The 11,140-nt window shown below is 36.2% G+C and overlaps 1 protein-coding gene across 2 annotated transcripts in view; it reads left to right on the top strand.

Annotated features, from left to right (window-relative positions):
* The first annotated feature begins 2,041 nt into the window (after window positions 1-2,041).
* Window positions 2,042-11,140, top strand: part of LOC116004682 (glucosidase 2 subunit beta-like) — a 10,994-nt gene continuing 1,895 nt past the window's right edge. Inside the window, exons 1-13 of one of the 2 annotated variants that reach the window (XM_031244830.1) lie at window positions 2,042-2,372; window positions 2,477-2,602; window positions 2,799-2,894; window positions 3,753-3,992; window positions 4,834-5,030; window positions 6,041-6,154; window positions 6,261-6,323; window positions 9,471-9,786; window positions 9,888-9,992; window positions 10,081-10,182; window positions 10,316-10,373; window positions 10,471-10,539; window positions 11,002-11,089. In XM_031244830.1, coding sequence (XP_031100690.1) covers window positions 2,267-2,372; window positions 2,477-2,602; window positions 2,799-2,894; window positions 3,753-3,992; window positions 4,834-5,030; window positions 6,041-6,154; window positions 6,261-6,323; window positions 9,471-9,786; window positions 9,888-9,992; window positions 10,081-10,182; window positions 10,316-10,373; window positions 10,471-10,539; window positions 11,002-11,089 — 1,680 coding nt within the window. In that variant the 5' untranslated portion in view covers window positions 2,042-2,266. Of the gene's footprint in view, window positions 2,373-2,476; window positions 2,603-2,798; window positions 2,895-3,752; window positions 3,993-4,833; window positions 5,031-6,040; window positions 6,155-6,257; window positions 6,324-9,470; window positions 9,787-9,887; window positions 9,993-10,080; window positions 10,183-10,315; window positions 10,374-10,470; window positions 10,540-11,001; window positions 11,090-11,140 lie in introns of both variants that reach the window. The other variant, XM_031244829.1, reaches the window with a different exon arrangement.

Below are 11,140 nucleotides of genomic sequence, written 5' to 3'. Positions count from 1 at the left end.
TATAGGTTGGTTGAGTAAGTATAGATGTATGCATGAGGTTTGTAGATAAATGCACAACATTAGCTCTATAAATATTCCTATTCATCATGCTTTCATCATTCTATTTTAATATCAAAAATAGGATACCCATCATCCACTTCTCTTCTCCTAAACCACATGATTCATCTCATAATCTCATTTTCACAACAATTAGGAATACCATGGTTTATTTTAGAAAAATGGACTTATACAGTTAACACATTTCATTTCATACAACCAATTAGATCAAACACTAAAACCTTCACAAGTCATCTGGACCTGTGTACTCACAGTGGCCGGACCCAACAGGCAGAGGGCAAAGCCTCGTGCCTTCAGAGCCCACGGTACCACAAGGCTGGCAGTAGGGCGGTGAGGCCCACCGCCAGGGCCCTGCGATATCATGGTTGAGAGTGGCAGGGCTTTAAGCCCTGTCACTCCCAACCTGCCACCTTCACGCATGGCTTTAATTTGTACACTCATTTGGTAAAATAATTGTAGGAGTGCAATCCTATTTATGACTTCATTTTAAAACTTGATAAATTAGAAGTTTAGGTGAAAATTTATTTTGGGGGTCCCCCCCCCCCCCCCCCCCCCCTCTTCGTTGTTAGTTTATCATTTTTCTAGGATTATGGCTGTCACAATGCAAGTTCCGTTTTCGAACACCCTCACCACCATATGTCCTTCGCCATCCGCAACTTATAGTGATTTTCTCTCCCTTTGTCCTATTCCATTTTCTTTCCTAGCTTGGGCTTTGGTTTCCTCCCTTTGAATTTTACTACCCTTTAATTGTTAACTTGAGCCTTAGTGATTTGGACCACATGCCTTTTACTTTTGCGTTGCAACCTTAATGGGTTGCTCCTCTATTATCTCAACTAAATTAACCTCATTTATCTTATAGCTATCTATCTGGTGGACAGCCATCCTGCACTTTAAGTAGACCAAATGAAGCCCTTCATATTCGATTTGCCAAATTTTGTCTCTTAGCCTAAAGCTAGTAAAAAGAGGTTTAGTAATAGCGATTTCGACATAAACCCTAGCAAATTTTCCCCTTGAGATAAAACTCGTAGCTTGATCAAGTTTTATTGGTTTCCCGAAATATTCCCCAATTCTCATGAGAAAGTGATAGTCATAATATTCAATGGGAAGTCAAAGGGAGCCGAACCCAAACTAACAATCGCTCAGTTTTGTATCTTGTTGGTCGAAATCAGGTTCCCAGTCTTTCACGGCAAGGCAAGCAATAATCCAACACTGTCTAGGAGCCTTTAAGTTTCGCAAATTCATAATCCATCATTGACGTAAATCTCATGACATAATATTCATTTTCGATACCCACTAACTCCACCTGATGACTTGGGTCTCCATAATGTTTTTAGTATGCGCATGAGATAGTTATATCCTACAATTATCCAAGAACATAACCTTTATGATCAAGGTTTGTCTCTAAGGTCTTATCATCTATCCTAGCTTTCTCATTCTTTGTTAGCCTAATTAGCAGCATCTCTCATCATTTCCGTCTTCGTCATCTACATCATCATCAGAGACGACTTCCTCTATGTCATATCCACATCCAACCTGTATTAAAACTCCACGAAAAGATTCCCTCTCATATGTATGATGTTTGTCCTCCTTTTTCATTCTTCCTTTCGCGCGGGTTTCCCTGTAGTTTTATCAACCTCGCCTTAACGTGCATTTCTTCCAAGTTTCAGTTGTTGTCGATCTCCACGTTCTGGGGTGTCTCCATGATCACCTCTATCGGGGACACTCCATGTTCCAATACATCTATTGTCATCTTCGATTCTTTGTGCTCCGATGAAGGAGTTTGTCCCCTTTGTCGTTCTCTTAAGAGATAATTGTTGTCGTTGTACCTTTATCTAAATTAATTGTTTTTAATAATTACTAATCGCATTGTTTGTAAAACATAAAAGACATATTTTGACTTTTTATCTCTACTTTCTTAGTTTCTTTTGCATAAAAAGTAAAGTAAAATGGTATTGAAAACGCAGGTTTTCCCAAACAAGGCCAAAAACAACGTGGTCAGTAATCATAGAAACAGAACTACAGAAGACCTCCTATACGGCGTCGCTGCGTCGAGTACTGCCTTCGCAAAACCTTTGTTTCCTCTTTCCTTCACTCACTCTGGTCAGACCGTCAGCCTGATCCTCAGGAATCCAACGATCCATTCAGACCTCACTTGCACACTGCATTAATCCCCGAAATTGATGCAGCTTTGATTGCATTTTGGAAGACGATGGAAGTACGATTACTGGTAGTCTTATTGTTGCTTTGTGTTTCTTCGATCGGCAGATCGGATGCCTCTTCGATTTCCGGTGAAGTTGTCGGAATCTCCCCACAAGGTCCCGGTCCTCTTCATTCTCTTCTTCACCACTTTGCTTTACTTTTTTTTTTTTCTTGGGTTTATTGATTGAGCTGTTTCTCTGTGTCTGTGTGTTTGCTGCAGATGAGGAGTATTACGGAGCTTTATCATCGGGGGTAGCCATAAAGTGCAAGGATGGATCCGGCAAGTTCACCAAGTCTCAGCTCAATGACGATTTCTGCGACTGCCTAGATGGCTCCGATGAGCCAGGTCCTCAATTTCTCCTCAAAATTTGGGAAATTATATCTATGCATACTTTGTGGTCATTGTAATAGTAGCTGGGCTAGTTGGAATTGCTAAAATTTTCATTTTTGACACATTTTCTTGCTTTTGGGATGAGTGAGTGACAATTGTAAATATATGCTTATTAGAGAATCTTGAGTGGTCTTGGTGGTGGATTTTGCAGGCACGTCAGCATGTCCCAATGGAAAATTTTATTGCAAGAATGCTGGACATTCTCCCCTGTTTATTTATTCCTCAAGAGTTAATGATGGCATCTGTGGTATGGATTCTTGCATTCATGTCATTCCATGATGGTTTATTAGCTTCTTGTGAAACATTAAAGTGCTAACTCTGGTATTAGTGAATTTCCTAATCTTAGCTTATAAATCAGGATTCCACATATTGTGAATTTTTCCTCTAATAGAAAGTGTACTTTTTGTTTCTTACTATTATGTACACGTTATCTCTTGCATTTGCTGTTTGGCTCTCTTAGTGTATACACCTAAATTTTTTACTTCAACAAACATACACACAAGGGAACTAAAAGCTTATACAATGGATGAGAATTTGTAAGGATGCATCTATGGAACAAAGACTTGCATTTGGTACAGCTGGCTGCTACTGAACATAAATATGTGAAATTGCTTTTCAAAAGTGTGTTTGAAAAAATACATTTAAAGGGTGATATGCAAGCTATCCTTCTAAGTAGTTAATTGAACCTATTCCTTCAATTTTGTCAAATTACATAATGTACCCCATCCCTACATTAACAGTGTTGATCAAAGCCACCATTTAAGATAAGATTCATAAAGAATTAAAATTTTACAGCTCTCAATTTCCATGTATGTCTTATGTCTATATCTTTGACTGCAAAGAGTACATTCCTGTTAGTGGCATGAAGTGTATTATCTTATATTTCAGAGAAATGCTATTTGATCTATTTGTATGTTATTTTGATGAGCTGAATTTTATTTGCCTCAGGACTTTCATTGACATTGTATCTATGCGCATAAAAAAGCACTTTTATGGTTTCCATCAAGCACTACCAAAATTTTGTCATGAGACTGATATTGTGGTGATATACATACCCCAATGACTAATAGTGAAAGGTAACCATTTAAATGCTGTGCATGGCCAGATTGTTGCGATGGAAGTGACGAGTATGCAGGCAAAACCAAATGCTCAAATACATGTTGGGAGGCCGGCAAGGAGGCTAGAGCTAAATTGAAGAAGAAAGTTGCAACATATAGGGAAGGTGTTGTTATACGGAAGCGAGAAGTTGAGCAAGCAAAAGTAGCAATTGCTAAGGAGGAAGCAGAATTGTCCAAGCTCAAAAATGAAGAGAAGACACTTAAAGAACTTGTTGAGCAGTTGAAAGGTAAATATCTGTTTTTTCTGGTAATTCTATTATTGCCAATGTACTTATGGTAAGAGTAGTGGCACCACCGCACCATGCATCTGTCTATTAGGTTTGGTTTCTTGGTGGTGAGTGGTCTGATATCTTCCCCTCACATAAAATATCCTTAGGCAAACACATTACAAATAAAAGATACAAGAGAAACACAATTGATGTAAGGTAAGATGGATCTCACTTATACTTGACAAGTTGAATGTGTGTTAAATGAAACTCAGAGAAGCTGAACAGTTCTATGCTAATAAATATTGATGAATTTGAGCATTGAGGAGTAACTGGATATATGAATTTGAAAGGTTGCACTTTAACTGGGAACGGCTACCTTATGGATTTCATCTTTGCTTTGAATATTGTCATTTATAATATGAGCCTTTCTTGAGTTCTTGGATATCCATCTTAACTTTCCTTTCTTAGTTGCAATCACATATGGACATTCTACTTCTTGATGTTCATCACTTTCATAAGGCAACAACTGTTTAACATAATCTGCATTCTTTATAGAAATTTAATTTTTCACTATTCACACTTTTCTACTTCATCTAATGAACCTAAATTCTAAAACTTACATTATAATGAAAAGTGCTTGTACTTGGGGACATCCATTCAACTGAAGTTTTAGATGTCTTTTATATTATTAGTTTATTACTATTATCATCATCTTGTTCTACTTCTTTAGTGATCAGTTTTTACTTAAAAAATGGAAACCTCTGATGGTCAGTGTAGCTTTGACAATGATTTCTATTGTTAATTTAGCTTATTGGGGAAGTTTTTCAACAATTTGAATTTAGTCTTCTTTTTCCTCTAGTGCACAAGGAACAGATAGAAAAGGCTGAGGAGAAGGAGCGGTTGCGGAAAGAAAAAGAAGAGAAGGAAAGGAAAGAAGTAGAAGAATCTAAGCTGGAGGAGACTAAAACTCAGGAGAAATCTGAAAATCATGAAGAAGCTTTGAAGGATGACATTGATGAGAAGATTGGTCTCCTGGATAACTCTCCTGCAATAGAGGTTTTTTTTTAGCTTCCTTTGCACTTAAATATGAATTGAATGATATACACATTCAGAAGTTAATTCTATGGAATAACATAGAAAATTGTCATGGTGTATGGGCAAAGACTTATTCTCATCAATGAATTTGACTTCCAAAAAGATAATAAAATATAATAACCCTTTTCTGTAGCCCTTAAATATGAAGGCTTTTTGCTTAAACCTCTGGTGCATTTGATGCATGTTTAGTAACATTATCTAATTCCATAATCCATAGTTACTGCATGCAAGATGGCTGAAACTTTATGCAGTGTTAGCTATAGGTTTTAGAAATCTGTGCTTTGGCTGAAGTATATTTGCTATTTTAGATGTGTAAAACACTAAAACCAGGTTGTGCATTTTTGTAAATTATTGTTCTCAAATTTGTTATATGCAGAGAGTTATAGCTTGAACAAAATAGTGCAAAATTTTCCCATTTTAGTAGATGGGTAAAATTGTAAAAGTTCATCTTGCTAGTTTTTTTTGAGGAAGAAATTTATTTATGAATGCATAACATGTTGGGGAAAGAACAAGGAAAGCTCAATCATCAAAACTCTTCTGGTGAAGGACAATGTTCCTTTTTATAACTTATTGATCCACCTTTTTGCTTTTTCCCTTGGTGATCCCCTTTTGTGCTCTCTAAGAGTGTTTTTGTGCCCTACCATTTTAATGAGAGGATCTTTACTGCTCCTTTGACCACTTTGTACAGTGTTCTTCAAAGTCACATTTTGTGATTCATCTACTTGAATCCTAACTCAGAAATGTAGTACTTTTATAGTGTTCTCTCAAAATGCTGGAACTAATGTGCATAGTTCTGCTAATAATTAACACATTTGAGCATTTAAGAGATTAATTTCCCAAATTTTATAGAGTAGCTGGTAATTATTCTGAACAGGAAGATATCCATGCATAGCTTTTGATCATTAAATTTAAGGTATATGATTTTCTTTCACATTGAACTCAACTCTTCCAAACTTCTACTCTTCTTTCAGAATGGGGTAGAAGATCATGATATTACTGTGGATAAAGTTGACAACAATGACAATTCAATAATAGATAAATCTTCTGGTGATGAAGCAAGCCAGGTGCCAGAGAAGTATCCTGAGGTACTACATTCTTGTTTGAATCTAAAATTTGAAATGTGATATCTTAAACTCTTAGTAATCTTATGCATCATATGACAATGAGCTTGAGTTTCATTTTTTACAGCAGTCTATTACGGAAGAGGAGTCATCTGCTGCTGATCATAAAGCTGGCCCTAGTCGCACAAGTGAGGTAAAACATTGACCTTAAACTATGACTTTCCTTGAATTGAATCCTCCATCCTTTTTATTGAAAATTTCTCTCTGATTTTAACTTTGCAAGTCTATATTTCTTTTAGCCTTTTAATTTTAGAAATGCTACTGATTCCATTTTTTGCCCCTCAACTATTGTAACATTTCCACATTTTTTTTCTTTAACAATCAATCTGAGTAAATTCAGTTCATGAGTATTGTGGCAGTGCCAAAATTAGTCAACTCTGGACAGAAACAAGCACATGCCTGGCATGTGCTTGAATAATGAGGCTAAATGAGACATTTCACTCAACTTGTCCCAAAGAAATCTCAATCAAGACTCAAGAGAAAGAGATCCAAACTGAGGGGACCTGCTGGACTTTTGCCCAATTTCTACCCTTTTGACTCTCAACCTTGCTGATAGCGGCTTTGGAGAATTTATCCCTTGGTGGCTTCCTTCTCTTTATGTTCATATCTAGGGATTTTGGATCTTACCCAATTCCATTGGAGATCTCACAGGAGCAATTCCCAAATCCATTGAAAACCTTGTCTCTCTCAGTCTCTCCAAAACTTTGACTTTGTCTCTAAACTGCCTCAGTGGAAAAATTGCAAATCATATTGGAGGATTGAACAGCATCATATGAATAGAGCTTTATGCCAACCAACTGTCTAGTGAATTAAGGATTACCAAACACATTTTTTTTTCTTTTATTTTTTTTTGAAATAATTACCAAACACATTTTCAATTTTAAGTTCTTTGGTTAGCCTAGATGCTTCTCTGAGCAAACTAACTGGAAGAATACCAGAAAGTTTTTCCAGTCTGCATCTCATTTTGGAAGTTAGAAGGAGAAATTTTGGGATGCTTATCTCTAAAGCCAAAATTTGATGAGTAGAAGCTCTTCAACAACAGATTCTTTTATTTTTTTAAAATTTTTTTGGAACATTTCTGGAAAACTTTGGTTTGAATTCGGAATTTAGCATATTGGTTGTTTCTAGCAACAATTTAGAAGGTATATTGCCTTGGAATCTTTGTGTGAAAAAGACACTTCAGATTTTGGTCCTTCTAAATAACAGATTCTGGAATTTAACTAATTACAACTCATTGAAGAGATCCATTCTTGGCACGTGCAAGTTTGGATCTCTCTCTTTTAATTTTTTTCTAAACATATTTCAATTCTTGCTACTAAAAAACACAATCTGAATCAGCACCGTAATTGCCAAGTATAAGATATATCATTCATAACCAGAATGGTTTAACATAATCCTAGGGAAATGTGACCTACTTGCTCAATGGCATTAAGCTCTAATTGTTCTCTAGGCAGAGGCTTGATGATATCTGAATCACCTTTATCAACAATGTGCAATGCTAAGGCATGATACATGAAAATACTCTCTGCAATCTGTCCTCGTATCAGCATGGTTTCCATTGCAATGGTGAACTACAATCTTAGCTAGCATAGCGTATTTCTCAATCTTGGACTCCCTCAAAGGTTGGCAATTGTAGGATACCAGCATTTACTTTGCTTTAGAGGATTTAAGGGTTGTGAGAGAATGGTCTTATATGCAAGAGTATACTTGCTGCTCTTCATCACTAAAACATCCTGTTGTTTATGCTCTCATGGGTCTTCTTTCCAGCTGCCATCATTATTGATGACTACAAAGACACAACGAGATCTGGTGCGATGGAGTTGGGGGAATACTAGGGTTTGGTGCTCTGAAGATGATTTCTTTCTCTTATAATTGGGATTTTATTTCGGAGAAGCTATGTGGAATGTCCATTTTAGCCTCACTATTCAAACACATGTCTAGCATTTTCAAGTTTAATCTGGTGGAAATGTGTCTAAGGGACTAATTTTGGCATTGTCATTTTACTAGCAAACTTAATTTTGTTAAATTGATTGTCAACAACTAAAATTTGAAAGGCCACAAGAATCAAGGGACTAAAAATGGAATTAATTGTTGGAAACCCTTTCTTCCTGTCTTGGAGTTTAATTTGGTAAGGTGCTAGAAGAATGGTATGAGAACCACATACAGTTGAGTTTAAACCTTGTGAGATGAATAGTAACAGGACCATTGTGCAGTAAATTTTCATGCTGCTATGTTACAAAGCCTATAAAGTTCTGGACTGCTAGTTGACATTGCACTGTTGTAATATAATAGTACTTATGTTCAGATAGCACTACAGTGATGTTCAGATTAACTCGATAAAATTTATCACCTGAACATTAGTGAATTAGCAACAATATTGATAGAGCTTATGTGGCTACATGTACCTAGGGTGCACTGTGCACATGACTATTTGCTTCTATATTAGAACAACATGCTAGAACCTCTGATGTTGGTTCTGACTGTAGGAAAACTGTTCTAGTAGTTATTTGGTATGCTAACATATGTAGGAGACTGCTGCGGAAAGGCGCCTATTACTTGCTTCTTTGTTTCTTTTATTTCCATCTGGTTACCCCAGGCTGTAATGTTATATCTCACTACTCAGATGTTGTGCATCTAAACAATGTCTTAGCTCCCAACTCCAACTGATTGGCTTCTGAACATGTTTTACAGTTGGTGTTTAATGTTTAGTTTTTAGTAACTTGCCACCTATGGATGCTTATCTCTTTAATCTTTCTCTTTCTTTTCCATCTCTTTTTCATTTCCTTTTATTTTTTTATGGTCAGACTGTCAAGAGTATTTGTTTTGTGTTTGGTTTTTGATTGACAACACTCCTTGTCATTTGTATTGTTGAGAATTATTATATTATGCCTTGAAAGATGAAATGGCTTCAATAGTGTAGCATAGAAAGATGAAATGGCATCAGTAGTATAGAAAGATGAAATGTCTTCAATAGTGTAGCATAGAAAGATGAAATGACATCAATAGTGTAGAGGTTTCCAACATGTATATATATGGCAGCATGCCATTGTAGAAAAAGCAAGTAAGAAACACAGATTTTTCTGATTTCACATGTATAATGTTATAATTAGTGATTACATGTATATATCGGTAGTATATTCTTATTTCCTTGTTCTTCTGCTACTATGTCCATGAAAGTTATGAATTGGCAGTTCATGGACACATATTTCATGTTATTGAGTGTTTATATCCATCTTTTAATGCTGATAGATCCAATTTATGTCATGCTTGGAATTTCTAGGAGAAAGATGCAATTGAAAATATGGAGTCCTTGTCAAAGGAAGAGTTAGGGCGTCTTGTTGGCTCACGTTGGACAGGGAAGAAATCTGAGGAGAAAACAGAAGAGACAGAAGCTGCTAAAGATGATCATCATGATGACCATGATGAGGCAATTAATGACCCAGATGAAGAATATGAGGCATATAATTCTGAGGATGATGGTGAACATAAGTATGAAGATGATGATGCTGAAGACCAAGAAGATTTTGGAGGGGAAGATCATCACGATTCAAGTTCTTCATACAAGTCTGAGTCTGATGATGATTTAGACTTATCAGGTTTGTATAAAAGCAGTTCTATAGTCTGTTTCCATGTTCTGCTGTGACACCTAATATCTGCAATACACGCGCCATTTTATTTGATTCCTAATTTTGTCCAGATTTAACAAGCACTAGCAATCCTTCTTGGCTGGAGAAGATAAAACAAAATGTCTGGAGACTTTTTGAGGCTGTCAACTTTTTCCGAACTCCAGTAAACATATCTGGTAGCATTTGAGGTTTCATTATATTCTGTTGTATGAGACTATGAACACACATGATGAGTGCTAATGTGTTTGCACTTCACTTTTGTAGACGCTACACGAGTGCGAAAAGACTATGATGAGTCAAGTGCCAAGTTGTCAAAGATCCAGTCAAGGATATCTAGTTTGACACAAAAACTAAAACATGATTTTGGTAGGTCCAGAGATATTTATTTGAAATTCAAAGGGGGTTGGGAAATGGGGTGGATAAAATTACTTTTCCTTGTTTTCTCTCCATATGAAAATTACGTATTTTGCACACCCTGAAGTTCATGTTTTTGTTGCAGGGCCAGACAAGGAATTCTATTCATTCTATGGTCAATGTTTTGAAATCAAGCAGAACAAGTTACAGACTTTTCATTTTCCTCTTGGCCATTATTTCCTTGTTTCTTGTGCCTTGACTTTATTTGTCCTCAAATCCTCAATCTAAAAATTATTTCAGGTACACATACAAGATTTGCCCTTTCAAAGAAGCTACACAGGTTGAGGGCTACAGTACAACTCGTCTTGGGTAGGTATTTTTACTTTCTTTATGGTATACGTTCTCAAATTAGATGCATCTTTGCACCTGTTAACTGCCAAACCAGTGAGCTAAAATTGGCGAGTTCTTTAAGTATCTTTTAGATCGATTTGATTATTTATAGGAATTCTGATGTTAGTATTTTCTGTTCATACCTTGGGTGAAGTGGCACAATGCTACATAGCCATAGGGGGCTGTGTATCGTGGAATTAGTGAAGTCTCATTTGTAGTCAATACTACTTTCAGGGTTTTACATCGCATCTCATTTCCTATATTATTACTATTTTTCATTGGGCTAATAAGAAAATGATTCATATGATTCTTGGTCTTTTTGAGTGACATTGTGTAGTTTTGAAATGAATATATTTTTAATTTACTTTGCTGTGACTATGCCATATTCCTCATTGTTAAAAGCATGCATTCAGCTTCTCACATTTAATTGTTTCACTCAAGGAACTGGGATAAATTTGAGGACTCCTACAGAACCATGCAATTTTCAGATGGAGATAAGTGCTGGAATGGGCCAAATAGAAGCTTAAAGGTAACTGTCTTGGTGTAAATTTCTTTAGTACCTTTTTTTTTTTTTTTTTGA

Source organism: Ipomoea triloba, chromosome 14 (assembly GCF_003576645.1).
Source record: "Ipomoea triloba cultivar NCNSP0323 chromosome 14, ASM357664v1".
In the NCBI taxonomy this organism is placed as follows: domain Eukaryota; kingdom Viridiplantae; phylum Streptophyta; class Magnoliopsida; order Solanales; family Convolvulaceae; genus Ipomoea; species Ipomoea triloba.
Note: the sequence above shows the minus strand (reverse complement) of the source record. Positions and strands in the feature narration are given on the sequence as shown.